General features: G+C 39.2%; 1 protein-coding gene across 2 annotated transcripts in view; it reads left to right on the forward strand.

Annotated features, from left to right (window-relative positions):
* Window positions 1–22,875, forward strand: part of CELF2 (CUGBP Elav-like family member 2) — a 380,720-nt gene that overhangs the window by 65,743 nt on the left and 292,102 nt on the right. Inside the window, exon 1 of one of the 2 annotated variants that reach the window (XM_026033318.1) lies at window positions 331–403. The exons of the other annotated variant lie outside the window; for it this stretch is intronic. Coding sequence (XP_025889103.1) covers window positions 351–403 — 53 coding nt within the window. The 5' untranslated portion in view covers window positions 331–350. Of the gene's footprint in view, window positions 1–330; window positions 404–22,875 lie in introns of those variants that run through there. 2 annotated transcript variants of the gene reach the window in all.

Raw genomic sequence — 22,875 nt, forward strand, 5'->3', positions numbered from 1 at the left:
AAAAAAAAAAAGACAAATATGTATAATATGTATAGAGAGAGACAGACAGATGAATGAAGGGGGAAAAGCCAGTCCCCTAAAGGAGGCTACAGCTGCCCACGAGCGCACGCGAAAGCCGGGAGCTCGCAGAGAGCTCGCAGCCGCTGGGGTGAATAGGGGCAAATTCGGGTCCGCGCTCGCTCCGCGAGGGCTTTAAAAGGCGTCGGGAGTGAAGCCGGTACGAGAGCTTCTTAGGCGGGGAAAGGGGAAGGAAGGAGCCCTCCCATCGCATCCAGTCGCAGTGGGCTCGCTCGTCCTTTTTTTTTTTCCCCACCCCTCCTCCCCTTTTATTATTATTTTTTATTAATACAATGGTGTCTATAATTTCTGACTTGGATCCTCTGAAAAGCTGGAAAGTTTTAAGGTAGGCCTGTGTTTTCTTTTCTCTTCTTTTACTTTATTAATATATATATATTTTAATTTTCCCCTAAATTAACTGGTGCTTGAGGTATAATCTAAACGTGAGCCCTGAGCTTAAGGAGCAGAGGAACTRTTGGCAATTAAAGCTCCTTTAAGACAGGGAAACCCTTTAAGCAGATGTTTAGAGAGACCCGAGGAAGGATTTTGCGTTTTGTTTTGTTTTTATTTTTCAAATATATTTCTCAGTGTTACAGTGCAGGAAGAGAGTGTGTATTTTTGTTCTTTCCAAAAGAGAAATTGCTCTGTAAATTAAATAGCAGGGCTAGTGCCAGYTGAAGTTGCGGAAGATTAGCTGTCTGCTTTCATGGCTTTGCCTTGTAGGGGGATATGCGGGAAACTTTGGAGCAGCGAAAAGCAGCGTGAGAGTTGATCAGGGAGGGGAAAATACGCTGGGAGGGAAAGAGAGGAAAAAATGTACTGGTTTCGTTTTGATGTTGAATCCTTATATAGCTGGTTGTCCCCTTAAGGCATAGGCTAGACACTTAAAAGTTGCTACTGATTTTACCCTGTATTTTTTTTTTCTTTTTATGATGAAAAACAGCAGTTTGAAACAGATCAGGGTGGTGGGTGAAAATAAGTGCGGCAGCTATTGAAGCTGCCTGGTGTTAAATGACCGGCCTTAAGGCTGCTCTAATTGCCTGACTTTGCCTGGGGAGAATCCTGAAACCTAGTGAAAAGTTTGGTGATGGTTTGCAGGAGCTTCACTAAAAACACTTGAAACAGCTGGGAAAAGAGCTGGTGACATTAGTTAAGCACAAAGTTTATCTCCCTTCACTCTCTTGAGAAACATGAGGCTGCATGTAGTATGTTCAGGTTGTCATTTAGGAAAAAAAAAAAAAGAGAGAGAGAGAAAAAAAAAAGGGAGGAAAAAAGTGTAAAGTGTAAGGATTTGGGGAGGAGTTGAGATTGTTATTATCATGCTCRAGCATATTTGAGCTTTTTGGTGCAATGTTTTAAGGACCTCAACATGTCTCGAGCTGCAAGAGGAAAGCTGAACCCTTCCAAAGCCAGACCAGATAGCTTAATTACACTGTCAAATTTTTCTCATACTTGCAGAGCATTGAATTTCATCTTTTTTCTTTTTTCTTTTTTTTTTCCAGAACCTTTACATTTCTAAGCCTGCCTTCCAAGTTGGAGTGTAGGCATATGGACTAAGATACTTTACACTTGTCTGCAGTATGAGAATTGGCACAGCAGTTTTGCTGCAAGTTCAGTGRTGTTCTTTTTTTCTTGAATCACTGAGCATAATGTATATTTTTCCTAAGCTAATAACACTCAGATATTTAAATTCCAAGATGTCTGTGCAGATGTTGGCTCAGCCTTAGTATTCAAAGTAAAGGAAGGYTGTCAGCAGGTGGGGAAGGTTTGGGCAGTACATGCCAGGCACAGGGAAATAAAGTATGACCAAAGTTTCCCAATTCCTTAAAGTGAGTGCAAATTCTGGAGACTGCAGGTGCACAGATAAAGCAGTGGCCACAGTGGCTGTGCCACATGCTCTAGGTATCTCTGCTTCAGCAAGAAGGTTGGACTAGATCATCTCTTTAGGTGAGATTTGTGATTGTTACCTGGGAAAAGGCTGCAGGAGGCAGGTTTCATGGAGAGAGGGGTAAAAATAATTGCATTGGTGGGAGCTGCTGGGAGCAGGAGGGGTTCTCAAGGGCTCTAAGTGGTGGCTGTACTCTTTACCTGCATTTTTTTTTGTCCCCATGTCCTACCTGGAGCAGCTCTGAATAAAAGCTCAGGCAAATGTATAGAGCAATTAAAGTTCATAAATACTTGTTTGAGTGTGTGTATATGTGTATAATTGCACTATGACACAGAAGAGTTTATGTAATATTGCATTAATCCTCCTCCCGTCCTTGCATCTGTTCTTGGGGTGGGACAGTTTGAGTGGTGATACTTTCTAGGAAATCTTAACACCCATTTGTGTCATGTCACGAGAGGGAGAGAATGTTACAGTCTATAAAAGCAAAGCCTCATGTTCAGAATAAACTGGCAACAAAGAACAGAAACTTCAGAAATTGTTTTCTACCACTGGATTTCTTTACAGCATTGTGAACATTGAAGTTATTAGAAGGTGCTAAGCAAGTGAAGTATTAGAAACCTGCTAGAGCTCTCAGACCCTCTTTTCCTCCTGTTGTCTCTTCAGAGAAGCTCCCAGCATAACATTTACTCTGACATTAATGCACTTCTGTCTGATCCGCTCCTATAGATTCCTCCTTACTCTTCGTGACTAACATCAGTATGAGGCAGGGAGGACTCCATGTAGGTGGAAGAGCTTGGTAAATCTTTTTTAAACACACCAAAACCTTAYTTGTGTTATTTATTCACAAACACTTCATGCTCAGTCAATCTTTGGTGAATCCAGGAATCCCTGGCTCCAAAGCAATACAGGAGAGGGGACATAGCCCTCCTGATGCATCAGACATACAGAGATGAGYTACCATACCTCCAGAGATGTCTTTAATCAAAAAAGCTTTCCATCATCTTTTCTTGACCTTCTCTAGTCCATTTGTTCTCTTCMTGTATGGCAGAGTGTATGGGCTGGCTGAGCTTCTCTTCCATGTTTTGCATCTGACAAGGCCAAGCACAGCACTAGAAATTACCTGCACTGCCTATGCAGGGAACACCTTCCACATCTGTGCATTCTCTTTAGGAGAAGTATTTAACATTTCTATGCCATATTGCTATGAGCAAGTTTTTCCCAACTTAGTTTACTGAAGCCAAGGTGAAAAGATGAGCGAGGAACAAATGTGCGGTGTGTTCCCGTTCCCCCCCCAGTTAGTGGCTGAGCTGAAGGCTGTGAAGCAGAGACTTTTGCTGTAGTGTCCTGCATACCTGAAATTCACGACCCCTGCTAAACTGCTCAGTTCAGCTTGGCTGTCTGGAGTGGGCAACTTGCATCTCCTGGAGAGCCACATCTTCTGCATGGGTTGAGCAACCTCTTTTCAGCCTTTCCTAAGTAGATGGGCTCTCTAATGGGGCAGACACAACTGGCAACAATTAAAATATTTTCTCAAAGAAGCTTTTCCTACCCCACACTTTCAAAACAGCCTGTAAATCGCTTGGCTTTTCAAGGGCTGACTGCCTTTAATGCTTGGCTAGTCAGTTCAGGAAGAGCAATTTCAGGCTTGCTTAGTTGATGTCTGTAATACCTGCTCTTCCAGAAAAGTAGTCCTTGCTGTGCACCCTCCTCCCATGACTGCCTGCAAATTAAGAGAGGGCAAAGAGCTTCAAAAAGAAGCTTAAAAATTAGGGGGAATGGCAGTGGGCACCCATCACTGCTCAATCTCAACAGTTTAGCATGCAGCATCAGTACAAGACCACTCATGGTCATCCCCAGCACAGAACTACTGCTCAAAAAAGGAAAAGAAAACCCAGCTGTTTCACCATATGCTTTACTCTGAGGTCCTAAACAACATTGTCTCCACCCACTCATCAAAACAATAATAAAACAACAAAAAAATCCCCCCAAGTTTGGCCAAGGGACATAGTGCTGGACTCCATTGCCACCACGAAATACAGATAATGGATTTTTGGCCATCAACAGAGAATACAAATTCCTCATAATTGCCACAACATGCTCATTTGGAAAAAAAAATATAAGCAAAGAGGGTGTGTGTATCTTTCTGTAACTAAAAACACATTGAAGCAAGAGTTTTCCAGTTAAACCTTTCAGAAATACGTTTMATGTAATAAACTTCATTTAATGTTAGTGAGGGTCACAAAAGTCCCAAGCAGTCATATAAAAGAGAATCACTAGGAAGAACAACAGTTGTGAATATGTTCTAATGTACATAAAATATGGGCAAGCAAACATAGCTTGGATTCTTCTTCTCTCAATCTAAACATGTAACTCTTCAGTGAGTAATAGTGGGGTGAAGAATTAGAGCCACTTATTGTTTTTCTTAGTCATTGCTTCATCTTTTGTATCTCTGTTTTCTCTACACTTTGTGGAGGACAATACAGGCTTGATTGAAAAAAGTGTGTGATTGAAAAAAGTGAAAAAAGTGAAAAAAGTGAAGATAACAGAACATGGAAGATTAGGAGGTAACACTCTTCAGCATCTATTGTTGGTGGCTGAGAAAGTCATCTAGTCCACTTCTAAGCCAAAGCAGTTTTTTCTCTTTGTATCTTTATGTTCTCCTGATTAAAATTCAATATCACTCTTTCCTATAAGCGGCTATTCTCTGCTGTTTTACTAAAAACAATCCCCTTTTCATATCAAGCCTGTACACAAGCTCATTACATCTTGTTCATTCGGACATGAGTTCTTAAATCTTCCAGGTGCTTTAGAGGGGATTTAGCCATCCAATTCCGATGAACACTGTTTCACAAAGCGGTTTATTCTGCCATTGCCGCTATGTTCTTTTGCCTGTTTAAATTACTCTAAACCCTAAAACACTTCACATCAAGTTACCATCTCAGCAGTAAGGATGCCTTGCAAGGAAGGAAGAGGGCGAGCATGTAGTAATTCTCTCCCAGCATCCAAGGATTTGCAATGCAGGGGCTTCCTATGTCAGAAGTGATGTCCCTTTCTCCGTAAATGCTTCCTCTGTGGGTTTGTCTGGTTTGTTTTGCAGTTGTATCTTTCAGCCCACGTGGACTTTGAGCATCCACAACATCTTGCACTGAGTAAGTTGTGAGAGGGACATAGAGCTTCTAGAGAGGGTCTGGTGTAGAGCAACAAAAATGATTAAGGAGGTCTAACATCTGTTGTCTGAAGAAAGACTAAACGAGTTGGGCCTGTTTAGCCTGGAGAAGATTGAGAGCAGATATGATCAACATGGACAAATACCTGAGGGGAGGTTGTAAAGAGGATGGAGTTAAACTCTTCTTGACATTGACCAGTGACAGAACAAGGGGTAATGGGTACAAACTGAAATACAGGAAGTTTCATCTGCATACGAGGAAGAATTTCTTTACTGTGAGAGTGACTGAACACTATAGCAGGCTGCCCAGAGAGACTGTGGAGTCACCTTCTCTGGAGATATTCAAAACTTGCCTGGAAGTGACCCCGAGCCATGTTCTGTAGGTGACTCTGCTTAGGCAGGAGAGCCTGGATTAGATGATCTCTAGATTGAGACCATTGATCACGTTTTTTGTCCTTCTCTGAACCTTTTTATTGTCTGCAGGAGGGAAAAGGAACAGTAATTAAGAATACGAATGCATCTGGAATTTCTGCTGTTTTTGTTGTTTTTCATTTTATTCTCTAGTGATTCCTAACATTCAGGCACCGAGTTCAGATTTGTTTCTGTGATGGAACTGTGAGGTGTGCTGTTTCTGAATTCCATTAGCACAAAAAAAATTCATTCTTAACTAGTGATTTGTCCTGTGCTCACACATGTGTTGTGGGCTATGGGTAAAACCATATTCTTGGAACCAAGATTCTTCCTTATTGGCATCACTCTAGCCATCTTCACTTTCATCTACCATTTCATCTGCCAAGTAATTTAGAGTCTTGATGTGCTCTTGCAGATTTGCACAGCTGTTTCATAGCTAACCTATTGCACTTTTAACCTTTGTCTACTTCTGCACTGGGTGGAGTGGAAGTAAGAAGGAAGATACTTGTAGAGAGCAAAGATAACCCTGCCGCAGAAGCATTGCACTGCGCCTTGAGAGAGAAGGGTGCAACTGCAAGCTTTTCCCTAACTCACTTCTGAGTGAGTTAGGATCATTCACATAATCTCTGCTGCCTCACTTCCCAGTTGTAAAAGTGGAATCAATAACACCTCTCTTAACTACTTTAACTATGAGCTTTTCATGGCAATAGAGACTCTTCATGCCTGTGCAAGGACCTTCCAGCACCCACCATAAAAAAATTTCCTTAAATTAAACCAGAATTCAGCTCTTTTGAGAACAAATCATTCCTTACTGGTTTACTGAAAACCCATCGTCAGCAGGTTTTTCTTTGCAAGGGACCTCTGCAGAAAATCACTTGAATTTCTCACATGCACCAGCTTCCTTCCCAAGTAGTCTAAAGTTGGCTGAGGCCTGATATCCAGAACCAAATGCTCTGTATGCAGAGTACCCTATGGAAAACTACTTAGCCTTGTGTGTGTGATACTTCCTTTTTTTTTTTTTTTTTTTTTTTTTTTTTTTTTTTTTTTTCCCCCTCCCAATAACCCTTTCTAACTATTTCTGTGCTTGTTCATACCAGCTGCTATGCTTTATCAGCTCCCTCTCTCAACCTAGTCCCTCCTTTGGAGTTCAGTTCTCTGCATTCCTTTTACCTCTAGTCTCATAGCTATACATTTGAGTAATTCCTTTTCATAGATTCATTCCTTGCTTCCCCTCATTATTCTGCATTTCTCGTCCCTTGCACTGCCCCAGTTGAAATGCCCTTGTGTGTTTCACCAACTTCATGGAGTGATGCTTCCAGCACGTGGCATATCCTCAGTTGCTGGTAGTGGCCAAGGTTCCCCTTGGCCAGCGTGTTAGCATGCAAGTAGAGCAAGGGGAACTGTTTCAGCAGGTCTTACAGTGGTGTCGCCTCAAGCAGGAGTCAGGAGAGATGCACCAAGGACCAGTTGCACCCTGCATTAGTCTCAGGATCCTACACCCAGCGCTGTGAAGGGTGGCGATGGGAGCCCCTTGACTTGCTTTGGAGGGTTTCTTCTTGCCTTACCTAAGCAAGGGATGAGGGATAGAGATCAGAATTGGACTCTTGTTTCTAAGAAATATCTTGTAAAAAATGAAGCAGTAGTTGCTATATTGAGAATTGCACATACCTAGGCTTAATTGCCTGGATCTCTTTTCAAGAGCGCAACAATGTAAAACTTGGATTTTTATGAGCTCTGAAAGATATTTGCTTTCTGGCATTAGAGAAATTCTTAGCATAACCTAAATTAGCTTGCCATCCAATTTCTTTTGCATGAGCTGCTGAGCATGCTCCTCATGACGTACACTAATTTTCACTAATAAAAAGCTCCTATGAATTGCATTGTGTAATTTTCTCAGACATTTTTTCCTTAATTGTGATTGTTTTGCCTTCTCCACAAGTACTGAGAAGCTTCTTCGTCACAACTGCAAGAGGTTCCTTAGTTTTTTCTTTTTGTTTTTTCTTCGTCCTGGAAAGTCCATGTGTCCCTGGCATGCAGAGTTTGTTCTGACAATTCATTATGGGTTACTTGTTCTTGAAACCTACCCAAGCTGACATTAACGCATCACTTTACTTTCTGGAATCTTGTTTATCTGAAGACACTGATTTTGATCCCCCCCCCCCCCTTCTTTTTTTTTTCCTTCCCTGCTCTCCAGCTGAGATGTAAAACTTAAGGCTTTATAAAGACAGAAATGTTGGGAGGATCCTGTGATTGCTGTAGTCATTTGTCTCTCTTGTTGATTGAGATTATTGAAAAAATCTGTTATGTCAGCTGTGCTAGTTTTTTTTATTATTATTATTTTGTTTTTTTGATTTCACCTTACAGAGCCTGTAGCTGATGATCCTCAAGAAATACCTTGTATATGCARATAATTCCTATCTGATAAAAAATTRATTACTTTATTTGGGTAGCTTTACTAGAGTTTTCTGTAGTGGAGCACTGCTTTTTAGAATTTATCATTTTTGAACTGTAGTCTACATTTATCATATTAAATTAGTGAATCAGTGAAGCCAGAGCTTAGTTTGAGTTTGAAATCTGAGTATGATTTGGAATGGCTTGAATAAGCATATTCCACCTAAGAATTTGTATGATATTAGAGAAAGGCTGAGGCAAAGTTCAGTTTGAAAATTAAAGGCCGTGGCGCGGGAGTTTTTTATTTATTTATTTAGTTGTAAGACTTGTAGTTTTAAAGGGGGCTCTCAGGTTTCTGTGTCCCAAAGAAAAAGGTGATATGTCATAGCAGGGACTCCAAAAGATGTCGTCCACTCTTTAAAGATGTGGTCGTTCCAATCCTGAGAAACATGTTAACCTAATAGCCTTTCTACATGCAATATAAGTTATAAATGTGCAAATGAATCCATGCATGGCACCAGAGCACTCCTGTTATGCTCATCCTGSAACTTACACATTTCAGGTTGAGACTAAATCTTTCTACAAATGGTAACTAAATTTACCTTCAAGAATTTATAGGATAGAGTTAGATCACTTTTTCAACTCTTAAGACTAGTCTTTGCTTTAAGCAATGTTCCCCAGGGGCGGTTTCTGGTTACTGGTGGCTTTCTGCATGACTTCTTCAAGAGAAGTACTGGATGCGTGTATCTTACTACATGTTTGAGCCTGAATTTTTGTGTCATGCCCCTAATGTTGCTGGATGTACTTCCTAACTTAGTATTTCCCCTGGGCATCCTTTCCGGACACTGCTGAGACTGGTGAATCTCACTGTAGCCCTTAGACTTCCCCCATACTGGACAAGCAAGTCTTGACAAGAGTTGTTAAAAGCTTTTTTTTTTCCTGATGAACATGCCAAAATCAAGGATTTATGTAGCCTGAGCCCTCAGAAGAATTACAAGCTTGGAAGGGGGAATTAAAAGTCTTAGATAGCCTGGCGTGGAAATAAGAATTTAAACACTGATATAAACTTTCATTGACTGCAAGAGTGATTGTTGGCAGGGTCTTTTATGGGATTTTGGGGGTTGGACTTGCAGCTGTTGTGAATGGATGAAGTTCTATTGAACAAGATTCGCTGACTTGCTGGAGTACTGGAGAGTTGGTCTACACATATTTAGYGGAAAACTTTGCACTTTTCTGTGGTCCTTACAGATTTCTTATACTGAAAGCTTCTGCATCTACGGGGAGGAGAGTCTTGATCAGAGCACTTATTCTGTGCATTACTTCCAGTTTGCTGAAATCCAGTTGCACTCTGACATCTAGACTCTAAAAAGCTCTTGGGAATAACATTGCATTATGTTTTAATTCTCTAGTCTTTTTTTTTTTTTCCATATCTGAAGGAAAAAAAATGACATAGCTCCTTGCTCTTTCAGTCATTAAGCAAGCTAATACCTTGGGCATAATCTGTTAACAAACAAGCCTAAACCTGCACATCTAGGATATAGGTAGACTGTGTAAGCCAACTGTATGAATTGTACACCAGCTTTAAATTGCTGGAAAAACACAGGGTTTGTTGTATCACAGTATTTCACTACCATTTTGGCCCAAAGTTTCATGATATTTTTGCAGCCAAGATTTACTACTTTATTTATTCTTGAATAAGCAGTTTATATCTTTAATCCAGGCCAACTTTGTTCCCACCTGCAGCTCTGGAAGTGCTTATAGGGCAGGCAGAGTTGAATACAGAGTATGCAGAGAGCTGCAGGCAGGATATTTCTCTGTTTGCCCTGTGATTCATAAAATCTGTGGTTAATTCATATCATATATGATATGAATTCATATCATATTCATATCATATAAGCAACTCTCATGAGTGAAATTTATTGTTAGAGGAAGCCACAGAGCTGGCTGGTTTGAGACACTGAGCACTGAGTATTTTCTCTCTTGTGTCTTTGCTTTTCTTAAGAAGAATTTAAAAGTAGTCTCAGTCATAGCTTCTCTTCCTACCACCCAAGAAAAAAAATACACATGTACTGTAATGGATTTCTTAGTTTAAAAGTATCCCCTCTAACAATAATTTCTATAGGGAATTACAGTCTGAGGTTTTTTATTGATGTGTCTGGGATGCACTTCTGCACTTCATATTCTTYCTTCTGTAATTACTACATTTACATACTGTATAGCCTTGTGCAGCACAGCATCTTTAACAATCAGTTCTTCCAATGGCAAAATAGCACCAAGATCCACCACGTAGAAAGCACATGTTCTGGCAATTTGGCATGACTAGGTAAAAGAAACAGAGAAAGGACATAGATGAAGCTGCAAGTCCAGAGAGAAAATTTTATCCTAACACCAGACAGATAAGAATCTAATAGTGCCAGAAGTACTTCTGCTGCAATTACAGGTTTTTACTRGTGGGCATCACAGAAAGAAGACCAAAACAAAGACAGGAGTAAATCAACAGATAGCAAGAAACACCATAATCATTGCTTTTCAACCAAAGCAAAATGTCCTATAGTGTACAGAGACTTGTTGTGAATATACTACACGCCTGGATTAATTTTATTGTACTAATTAATTACCATTTTTTTCATTAAATTTTCTGCTGGTTTCTATGTATTACAGGCCTGTATCTTGAATGCTGGTGTATGAATTAAAGTTAAGCAGATACTATGAAAATAATAACCACAGGAGGAAAATGGAGCTCCACTGATGTGAATGAGCCATGTATACAGCGAGCTTGTGCTCTGGATGTGAAACTGTGCTGGAATCAAGGTTGCAACATTGCAAAACACCACAGTTGGAAAAAAAAAGAATGAGTTTTGCATTTCATTTAGTTTCTCCACTTACTCTTATAATACCCAACAGCAGTCAGACCACACAGGAAGTTTGCACAAATCTACATGGGGAAAGGGAATGAGGAAGCAGAAGTTGCTCAGCAGCAGGTTGGGGATATCTTAATTTTTTGGAAACTTGGTCTAGTGCTAACCAAAAATATCACCTTTGCAGGCAAGAAGTCATATCATCAGTACAGATCATGCTTTTCAAATTTTATAATTAATTTTTTTTATGATGTGAGCTTCTGTAACAGAGTAGTTACCTATATATGGTGTCTTCAAACCCTTGCAGTAGTAGCGGCCAATTCTGAATTCCTTGAGGATGATGATAAAGATAGGCTTTGACAGAGGGCTTCCAGAGATCATTAGCTAATCATTTCAGACATAGAAGGACTTCCTTATGAGGAGTGTTTGTTGAGGGAGGCAAAGAGCTCTGCAGGGTGGAAAGCACTTCTCGGAAATGAGGGGCTAGGCTTTTGTCACTTGAATTTTGTCAGAATACAAAGACAAAAAAAAAATGTCTTGAAGAGATTTGAGACTGATGAGCGGTGCAACAGCTTGTAGACTGCTAGGTCAGAAGATACCATGGTAGCAAATGCCTTGAACCAAAAAAAAAAAAAAAAAAAACGGGATTTATAAGGATGATGAGAACATCTACTCTTATATTCTTCCCCATCCATTTTAATCTATCTAAATCTTCACACTTTAGCCAGCTACTCTCTGAGGTTGGGAAGAATCATTCCTTATTTGGCAACATCTATGTCAGCTTTTTGTACCTCTTGGGAGAAGGTCATATAAAACAAACTACTGTTCAGATCCCACAAGACAATTCCTGTGTTTTACTAGAGCAGTAAAATCCCACTAATTGAATTTTCTTTCATAATACTGAATTCTGTCTGTATTTATTTTCTCAATGCAATGTCCTAGCCAAAAGACAGAACATATCTTTCAAGGCTTTTGTAGTGTCTTATTAAAAAATATACTTTTAAAGAAAAGTTTCATATGTGATGTCTTAACCACCTTCTATGCCAAGGAGTTCTGCAAGCTAGTTTTGCATTGCATTAAAATAATTATCCATAGCTATTTGAACTTCATGTACTCGTGGATAAGTAAATTGTATACTTTAGCAAGCCAGCAAGTGTTCCTGAATTGTTATGGAAAAGATTTGCATTAGGAAAACGTACATTTCCTCCCGCTTCTTCCCATGATAAAAATCTCCGAACACCATAGCACCACTGCCACATGTCATGGGAACCCCATGTAAATTATATAGTTACAAATTTGACATCCTAACCAAATATCTGAAAGAATAATATTATATTAGTTGCATTTCATATGTAAGTCTGTTCTCTTTTAACCTTGATTTGTGTGGCAGCTCGCCATACCAACAGCTTGTGCATGGTTGATTATGAACAACTTTGTTTTAATGTAACAAGATTCTCATTTAATTCCTGGGAGCTTGCTGCAGTGTTGATCAAAGATAAATTCAGATGTACCCCTGAGGGAAGATGTTCTGATTAGACTGACCTGGAAGGACAGGGTCATGGCTTCAAGATCATGCAATGTTTTGTGCATTGTGATGATACAAACTTTTCAAAGGTGGAAGACCTACCTGAAAATACATAGATGGAGAATTTACTTGGGTCCATAGTGAGCCCTGACATAACTTGCACCAATTTGGCTTTTCACTTTTCTCTGGAAGAATTCTCTTCAAAACCCGCCTGGATGCCACCCTGTGCCACATGCTCTAGGTGTGCCTGCTTGAGCAGGAAGGTTGGACTAGATGATCTGTAGAGGTCCCTTCCAACCTTAAATATTCTGTGAATATCTGTGAATATCTGTGAATTTGTATTATCAATTCTATTTTTTTTTATTTTGAGTTCTAATCATTTTTCATTTTGGTTTTCTTTCAATCAGAAGTATGAAGAAAAAAATAGATTTTTCTGGAAGACCTGGAACCTGGAAATCTGATTTCCACCGAATTTTGTGTCTTGGTTGGATTCTGTCATGTTGAATGAGATTGAAGATGAGATTGGGACATTTGTAGCTCTCCCATGAAGCTTGAGGTGTTTTCTTGAGTTTGCGCTTTTTTAATTATTTCTGTGATTGCTATTTTTAATTTAAAACAACTCTTATTGAAGGGTTGCAGCTAAGAGAATATCTGCCCTTATCTAGCTACCATTTATCATGAAATTTTAGCAAGCATAGTGTCACAGGAGCTAACCAAGAAGCCTGAAAAAAGATGGGAGGGATTAAGCTAGCACATGTAACTGTGCTTACACATCTCTTCACTAGCAAGGGAAGGGAACGTTATGTTTATTTTATTTGGAAACCAGTTATACTGGGTTAATTCTACAAATGTCAAATTTCAGCGGTTTGGTTACAGAAGTATCAACCTGCATTGAACCTTTGAGTGGCTTTTAGACTTGTGATGAACTGAAGCAAATCTCAGGAATGGTTCTTAACTTAATTACGCCAATAAACTTTACTGCTTTGCACCTTTATGTTCTTTCTTGGCCAAGTGTTGCTTTTGAACTCTTGTCCAAATGATTGCTTTTGTGCATTCCCTCTTCTCCTGTGGAAAATAAAATAATAATTAAAAAAAAAAAAAACCTTGCATATCTCAGCATTCATTTTTAGTTGAGGAGAGTAGTAATATATACTATGAATCTTAGTTTTCCCTGCAGTGTTGTCATTGTGGAAAAAAAGCAGGAATAATAACATAGACACCTTCATTATGAGATTGATATTCCTAACATTGGGAATTAGGGCATTGCTCATCTCTCCAGTATTGGGGAACTTTTAGGAGTAAAAGCAATGAATCCAGTGTTGCTATTTTTTATAGTTTCTTTGCTCCTGAAAAAAAGATGCTAAGGTGAATAGGGATTTCAAGTTATAACGTGCTGGGAAAACAGACACTCACACATGTATAAAGATTTTTAAGGTCAAGAGTATCTGCTTCGGTCAGAAGGCAAAAATACATGAAATATGTTTTTTATATAAAATTACATAGTTTTGTTTGTTCTCTCCCTCTTCAACTTTATTGCGCAAGCTTTGGACTCATTTTGAGACTTACTTTTTTTTTTTTGAGATTGTCAGTCTTGGACTGTCCGTGAGCTTTCTGAACAGGAACCTTGCTATGATCTCTAGCCACATTAAGACAACTGAAATTATTTCCCCAAATCTCAAGTGAACTTGACCAGATAGTCAGTTCTACTTCAGTCATGATATTTTTATTTTCCACTGAGTCTGCACTACTAGATTTAAAAACATTTCCTGACTCAAACTGGAAGCATCACTCCTATTTCTTACTGGGATTTTTCACTGCTCGCAAATCCTTGCAAGTAGAAACCAAGCAAAAGTCCTGTCCAAATTCCCCAGAATACCCCAAGAAGACTTCAGATTCCCAGAGTTTCTATTGGTGTGCCTCAAGGAAAGAGAAAAGGTCACTTAAACCAGTCTAGCTTTAGTTCTTTCTGATTCTCGTGTTTACAGCTAATAATTTCGAAGATCTGTTATTTATAAGGCTTCATACCAGTGCTAATCAATCTTACTTGCATGGCCCCAGATTATGTGTGAAGACAATGTATTTATGTTTTCATTTGTCCAAGGAGAGCCCCAGCCAAGCCAAAGGCCTTTATTACCGCACAGTGCTGGGTGGGGATCGTTTTTTGTTTAGCTCTGTTTGTCTTGGAGATCGTTAGGCAGAGCTATTTGTTTAAAAGAAACACAATGAAAATTAGAGGTCTACGGCCAAGTTTTCAGATGATCTTCTTGCTCACTGGCACTCACTGAGCCGGGAAAAGTGGTGGCTTGCACTTCAAGTATCCTTTGTGCTCTCAGTTTTTTGGAATTCAAGTTCCTGAACAAGTCTGGTCCCTTGCCTGCATCCTTCGACTACCCTTAACACTGCATTTTTTTCACATCCCCTGTCCAAAAATGAGACATTGGGAACTTTTTAATCTCTTTCTTGTGGCAGGCATCTCCTTCAAGGTATTAACTGTCTTGAAATGTTGTTGACTTTAAAAAGYTTTGGCAATTGGATTGCATGCTGACATATCAAATACTTGGGATCGAATGCCTAGTTTGGGGAGGTCTGCTTTCTTTGGGGTTTTGAATCTCTCTTATCATTTGTCCTCCACGAATCCCAATTGTTTCTGATACTATGTTCAACTTTCCGCTGAACTTTTGCTTGGCAAAGGATCATGTTTGCTTGTTTGGGGCAGGCGGAGTTATCCCGCATCGCTTGAGCTTTCTGGTGTTCTCCAAAATCACAGTGGTTTACCTGGGAACCTTGCCAACATTTTATACTTCAAATAGTGATAGTAAGATTTGTGTGCTCRTTCAAGGCTTACATAAGGCTAAAGCTAATATTTGTGGGCATGATTAAATTGGTTTGGTATTCTGGAGSAACGGACATCTAGCTTATGAGTTATGCTTGTAGCTTTGTGGGGTTTCTCGTGAAATGTAGCAGCACCTCAATAGGCTATTGAGCAGAAGGAAAGTTGCAGATACACATAAATCATCCTTCTAATTAAAAAAAAAAAGTACATCATAAACACATCATTATTGATGTGTTTATACAGTAAAAAAAAGCGTCATATTTATACACAAATTTGATTTTCTCATTTCTCTCCTAAGCAGGTGACTGTAATGAGGCACTTGCAGAAGATAAGCCAATATGTGTCTGTTGACTCTTTTAAGCAAAAACACTCACAGGCATTAAACAGCTCTAGAGGTATTGGAGTGTGTAGGGCACATATTTTTAAAAAAAAATGAACTTGTGAACGGTCCAACACAAGCCTTCTACTTGTTAATGCAACAGGTTACAGGCCAGTGGTAAATTTTTCTGGCATCTGGTGTATCCTTAAAAAAAAAAAATTAAAATTAAAATTAAAATTAAAAATAAAATAGAACCACCAATTAGCAGGCTCCTTTTCTGTGCATAGACTATATTTGGGAAAATGGGAGGTTTAGGGGCTCAGAAAAGAGACTGAAAAGATGAGTTCCTGGGAAGAAGTGATCTTGGAGAGGAGGAGACACAGAAAGAAGATGGAGGAGATCTGACCYGAAAGAAAGATTTGCAGTGTGGATGAAGATGCTGGACATCAGTGSTGGTTGTAAGCAAATGCCAGGGGACACCTGTAGATCTCATCTAGTGATGTCCAAGGAGATAAATATGAGTCGTGAACCAACACAACCTTCTGTCCATTCTTCTCTGACCAGCAGCAACCTTCTGGCACAGCAGGTGTTTGAGATGTTGTGACCCTAGTGCTGGTGGGGGGTGATCATGTGGGATAATCAAGTAGGGTAAAATCACATCCTGTCAGCTCTTGAACTCCAGTATCCACATCCACTGCAAATTGCCACTTTCTCTGTCTCACCTCAATTACAACTCGATTTGATTCATAAATATATTCAAGAAGAACCCATTACAGCAAGTTCAGTTGGTGATATCTTTTAAGCATCTCAAAATTTTCTTTTGCTTTCAAAATGCTTCATGTTCTTCTCCATGAGAAACTGTATCAGGAAGATGCATTCTGTTGCAGAATTTCTTTCTCTTTTCTTTTTTTTCTTTCATTCTTAACAAATACAGTGTTCGTACTCCAGGACATGCTGATTTTTCCTTTTCCCAGAAAGCCACTCTGTCTGCATAAAATAGAGTGGTTACTATGATTTCAAATCTGGATATGTTAAGGTGCTGCTTAGGTGGTCGTGTAKCATTCTTCAAAGCACGAAACAAATTCTGGCTCCTAAATGTTATAGATTTAAACATGTCATGCACACATATGGAAGTACACAGGATTCAGACTGAACAGTGTTGTGGAATTATAGTAATTCTCTAAATATTGGCTGTTGGCCTGTAAGTTGCAACATAATCATAGGTATTTTCCAGAGGAGACTGTGGTTGTCATTTCAATGCCAGACAACTTCCCAAAAGCACAGATAAAATATCTAACATCTTAAATTAACTAGTTCTTTSAGAAGAGCAGTGTTTTGGACATTTCCTAATTCGGTCTTTGACTAAGAGTGAGCGTATTTCACTTGGAGCTCACAAACCTCACTCCAATCACTTGGAAACAAACTGCACCCTCTCTCTTTCCTCAAGTGTTATCATTGGCTTGTTAGCACTGGGAAGCAGGTACTCGGAGAAGGGAARCAAGTCAGTGACATAAGTGATTTCTTCTAAATAATGTGCAAGAAATGAAGATAGTTACTTCTGTTAGTGAGAATGATAGTGAGAGCCAAATAAGACTGGGTTAGATTTTGAAAATGCATAAATATATGTCTGCCAGCAATTACCACTTCAGTCAGGTGAAGTAAGGCTACTGGGTAGCCACAAGTATGCCTTTAGTACCATATTATGTCAGATTTTTTGTCTTTGTATAGACCCCTGAAGTGGACACTTTTCCTCATGTAATTGCTGGCTGAAGGATTGACCACAATTTCTTTCCTTCTRTTGAATTAAGACACTAATACAACACTTTCATTTCCTTGAGTTCGCTGGAGGAGAGGAGGTTGCTGGGGTTTTTTGTTTGTTTTATAAGACCTGAAAACTGAATGAGCCATAAGAAAAGAGTTCCTCAGACCTCAGAAAGAATAGAAGTATTGACTTGGAAACATTGTTCTTGGTCTGTCCATGAATGCTGTCTTGTTGTAAATGGTCTTGGTCATACCTCTGTCAAGATATATCATGGGAACATGTTGGAGCATTCATGATTCAAGACTATGCTCAGAGTCTTTGCTGTTCTAGAGCAAAGCACACCATTCCTTCTCCAATTTTATAGTGATTAGCAATGTTCCCAAGCAATTACTGGTACCTTTGAGTTCAATGTGGTTCTCAAAACCTGCCAGAAACCATAGTAAATATTTGAAGTTTGCCAAAGTTCATTTTTTTGATTTTTAAGTGCATTTTTTTTTTTTAAGGAGAGATTAAAAAAAGAGCTGTTGTTCATTTTCAAGYAGATCAGGCACATTCAGAACTAATAAACTACAGTGAACTTACTGTGGACTGCCTATACCTCTGGCTCCTACATTTTATTTTGTCACCTGTAAAAGGAATCTGACAGGRATGATGTCCTCACAGATACATTATTAAACAGTGGCAATCAGCAATACACTCCACTGCTCAGAACTGCGCATGTGCAAAATAATGTCTTATGTACACAGATTTTCCCATTAGTGCATGAAAAGAGTACGTGCTAGCACATCCAAGGATTTGAAGTTAGAATTTAGTTAATGTGACAGTTGTACCATGTATCCTTTCTATTGACCACTGGCTGAGAATTAAAAAAAATCTGCTTTCTCAACTGCAGAGTTCACAAAATAAYTCACTCTGCAGGTCCCAGCTAAATGCTTAGTGCAGTTGTCATCTGCAGGAGTTAATTGATTGAGAACTCTTTAAAAACAGAATTAAGATATAACTGTGAGTTTGCTTTCTACTTCATACAGACAGGTCATCAAAACAAAAACTTTATGAAGCTGCATTGATGACCTGTCTGTAAAACTAAGAGAGGCTATAAATGTGCGGTTTAAACACATTTTTACAAATGCGTAAGCGGGATATCCCGGTACATTCCACAGGATACTCTTAATAAAAATCATGTATGTTTGCTCCCTCACTCCTTGCTCCCCAGGGCTAAGACTTCTTGTCGAGCTGAGATCTTTTGTCCTCACGTGTTGATTAATACTAAGTGCTAAAAGCAAATTGGTGATAACTGCTGGTCATGACAGCTCTTGTGCAAGTTTTTGCCAATGGCAATGCTGGTTTTTTCCTGCTCTCTCACCTGCAGCAACCTTTGGATTTTAATCATGGGCCCCAAGCAGAAATTGTCAATTAGATTGAGCCTTGTGGTCGTCGTTGAATAAATGTYCTTTAGCAGATAGATTTAATGCCTTGCCACTCTATTCCCCTGGTTTCTATGTGCAATATAGCTTCCATATACACTAAAATGAAGTATCTTCCTGGGGAAAAAAAATATATATCCAATCACCCACCAGATAAAGTGGCTACTCTGCTGAGCTCAAGAAAGAAATGAGAGGGCTTGATGAATGCCTTCAGGCCAAAACAATGATTCTCTTGCTGCTTTCGCTTGGTGAGGGGGAAAAAAAAAAAGAAAAAAAAAAGATGGAAAATCTCAGTTATTTCAATTTAAACAGTACAGAGGATTGCCATAAAAGAGGAAGAGCAGTTTCTTTTATCACGTTTACATTTGATCAATGTTTCTTGAACAATTTTGTCCCAAGTGGAATAAGGTAAATTGGGATCTTCTACCTAACTGGTAAAAAATTATTGAAAAGCGAGGCTGGATCTGTAAGGATGCAGTGAGAATCAGTCCATCGTCTGCTRTGCTCTTGAGGGAGGTGCTGGATGAAAACACAGCCCAGATGGGTTTCAAAGGATGGTTGCATAAATGGAGACTCCCACATCTGAAATCCTGGTGGACGAGTTGATCATAAGCCAGCACTTAAAGCCAAGAAAGCCAATGGTATCCTGGCAGGCATTAGAAGAAGTGCTGCCAGCAGGTCTATCAAGGTGATTCTCCACTTCTACTCATCATTGGTGAGGCCACGTCTTCAGTGCTATGTCTAGCTCTGGGCTCCCAGTACAAGAGAGACATAGAGCCTGGAGAGAAACCAGTGTGACTCAAGTATCTCTCGTATGAGGAAAGGCTGAGAGAGCTAGGACTGTTCAGTGTGGAGAAGGGAACACATCAATGTGTTTAAGTATCTGAAGGAAGGGTAGGAAGGRTGTAAAGAGGATGGGGCCAGGCTATTTTTAGTGGTGTCCAGGGGTAGGACAAGAGGCAGTGGGCACAAACTGAAACATGGAAAGTTCTGCCTGAAACTTCTTTATTGTGAGGGTGACTGAGCACTGGAACAGGCTGCCCAGAGAGGTTGTGGAGTYTCTCTTAGAGACATTTGAAACCTGCCCACATGCAACTCTGTGCAACCTGCTCTAGGTGTTCCTGCTTGAGCAGAGGGTTTGTGCTAGATGATCTCTAGAGGTCCCTTCTGACCTCAACTGTTCTTTGATTATGGGTTCTTTGATTCTGTGGGTGTTCCTTTATTCTGGGAGTGTTGGCACTGCATATCAGTCCCAATGCACATGCACTGACCAAAGCCTTAGGTGTGGTTGGAGGTGAACTGCAGAGTTTCCTGTGCTTGACACTGTTCGTGCTTTCTAACTTTTCTGTTTTTCCATGAGAGCTTATGGTCACAGGAAGTAAAAAGAGAAAGCAAAGAGCTGTTACCATGATATAAATGAGCCTTGCCCAAAATGATGTGGAAATCCCCTGTTATACAATGAAATTACAATCTAGATCTTCTAGAGGAAAGTTTGCTGCAATAACTTCCGAGTTATCCTTTCATTTCTAGCTGGTGTTTACTACCTGAGCCTCTCCAGAGGGCTTTGATTTTACCTCTACTAACAGAAAGATTAAAAAGAGATACTTGGACAAAAAGGAGTGCTATTCCTAACTTGCTGACCATGGCCAGACCATGTCTCTTAACCGGCAAGTATTTGAAAGGCCCATCTTTAAAAAAAGAAAAAAGAAAAAAGAAAAAAGAAAAGAAAAGAAAAAAAGCGAAGAACAAAGCTGAGAAAAAAAAATAAAAAAGAATATTTGAACCTCTTTGGAATGGAAGAGACTACTGTGAAATACAAACTGGCAGTTTTGCACTGGATAAAATGGAGGCAGCAGTTGCCTGTGCTTCTCCAGCAATTACAAAGCAACACTCTTGTTTGGTTTGAATTTCCTCTGTCATTATGAAACACAATAGGCTGACTGCTCGATATTAAAAGCAATTGTGTTTCCATTCATGCAGATGCCAGCCTGTTTAGGTGAATTTACTAAGTCCCTAGATGTACATTTTTATATTATTGCTGTCTCTGGGCCATGCTGAGCATTTTAATTCTCTGAAAATAACCTCCGCTTTTCTTTCATCTCTTCATTAGCTCTTTCATCATGAGGATATGAATTTAAATATATATATATATGTATCTCTTAAAATTGTGTGAAATAAAGACTGTTTTTATCATTCCAATTTGTTGAGCTGTGCTTTTAAAGTTGCACGGCTTTCACAGTCATAAACTGGCACAATTAYGATTGTGTTGTATTGCTTTGTACCCTGAGGTTCCATTTCGAGCAACAGAGAAAGACGTGTTTATAAGCAGCATCCAAAGAAATGTATATGGATCTTGATGTCAAGCGATTTTTATTGAAGTGAGCTTAGGAAGGGATCTGATGTTGAGTTCTGCACTATTGAAAGGAAATCAGAATTAGCATCTGGGCCAAACTGCACATTGTTAAATCCGAATTAAAGTAATATAGGAGGAGCTGTGTTTGTTTGTTTTGTTTGTTGTATTTTTTTGGACAGCATCTGCTAAAGCCTAACTTTATAGCCAGTCATGAGTATTTGAAATTAAACATTCAGAGCTTTTTAGACCTATCGATACTTTGCAGCATATGCTTGTGCTATACCAGCTAAGGCTTGGAACTGGGGTAAATCTATACAGGGGCACCAGCTATCYGAGACTGGAGTTTTCTGTTGGTTGTTGTACATGTGTGCTTGAGTTAAATCCTTGTGATTGCATTTCATTTCCTCACTATAAAATCATCCTGTTAAGTATGTTTTAAGTAAACTCTTCATTTTTAATTTGATCTCTCCATCTACGTTGTTAATGTTGCAAAAACAGGCTGTGAAAGTTTGCTTTTCATGAGGAATAAAGTTAAAGAAAGTCTGTTTTTAAGTTTGCTGGCTCTGTTTAATACGTGCAGTACAAGGAGTAAAATATTAGCAGAAAATTATCTAAATGGAGGACTATTTTTACGGGGAGTATTGCATTGTGCTGGAAAGGGTGAGGACCTGACAAAATTAAAGTTAGCCGTTTTTACAACCACAATTCTTTCTGTATGCTCTCACATAGGAAGCATAGTCTGAATTAAAATTTGCATTTGGRGTTAACAGAGGAATCCCAAACTGTTCCAATATCAGGTTTAAGTGGGCTGTTTTGTGCTTCAGACATGAAGCAAGCACTTCCTATGACATGGCCAAGATAAATACCTGTCCAATGTTTATRATGGATGAGTTTCACCAYRGGAACACCTTACCATTTGTATACGCAGTGAAATATTGGTGATGATAGTACACTGCTAGCTAGAGATTGTCTTGCTGTTTCCTGACTTCATTTTGCAAAAAGCCTCAAGTAACCACAAACTTCTGAGTGGGCTACTCAAATGATTTTGGATGTAAGGGAACACCTAGTTGCTTCTCTTACTGTCATCTCCACATCTTTAGCCCAGAATCTCAATGTCAAGCTGATTTTTTTTTTTTAATCATCACTGGTGTTATTACGTCTCTCACCTCTCCTTCCCATGAGGCAGCAATCTTAGCAATATATGATCTAATAAATCAAGATGATTTAAAATCCAGCTGCCTTTATCTCCATCTAGTCACAATTCAACCTTAGCCTGGAATGTGACATGTAGTAACTGTCTTCACTTCATCTTTATTATTATTATTTATATTTCCCTTCCAGGTTTCTACTGTTTTTTCCCTTTACATTGCAAAGAATGGAGGTGCTCTTGCAATGTACTTTATGTGGTATTCAACATGATCAGTCGGGTCCCTTTTTTGGACCTGTAGATATTGGCATCACAAATATATCCCTTCTTACTCTTATATCTTTAACGTGATGGGACCTTATATTTCCATCCCACTTTCTTTTCGCCTCTTAGGGTGAATAACCAGGAGCTGTTGTGCAAAATGCACTGCTTAGCTCAGGTGGGATTTGTAATCCTAAAACTTTATTTTAACTATCAAGCTTTGATGAAAAAACATGAACTTAATCTAAAAAAAAAATAAGAGTTGTTACATGGAATTTTTTTCTTTTTCTTTCTTTTTCTGTGCCATGCTTAGTGCACCAAAAGTCTTTGCAAGAGATTGATTTTGTCTTTTTAAAGGTAAAATCTACAGACTTAACATCTGTCCATGTACTAGGGGAGCAGGGGAAACCTCTAAAATCAGTTATCTAACAATGTTTATTAGAAGGAGGAGAAGTTGCTTTGTTTGTTTGTTTTACATTT

Source organism: Nothoprocta perdicaria, unplaced genomic scaffold, assembly GCF_003342845.1.
Source record: "Nothoprocta perdicaria isolate Ctin4 unplaced genomic scaffold, notPer1 scaffold_127, whole genome shotgun sequence".
In the NCBI taxonomy this organism is placed as follows: Eukaryota; Metazoa; Chordata; class Aves; order Tinamiformes; family Tinamidae; genus Nothoprocta; species Nothoprocta perdicaria.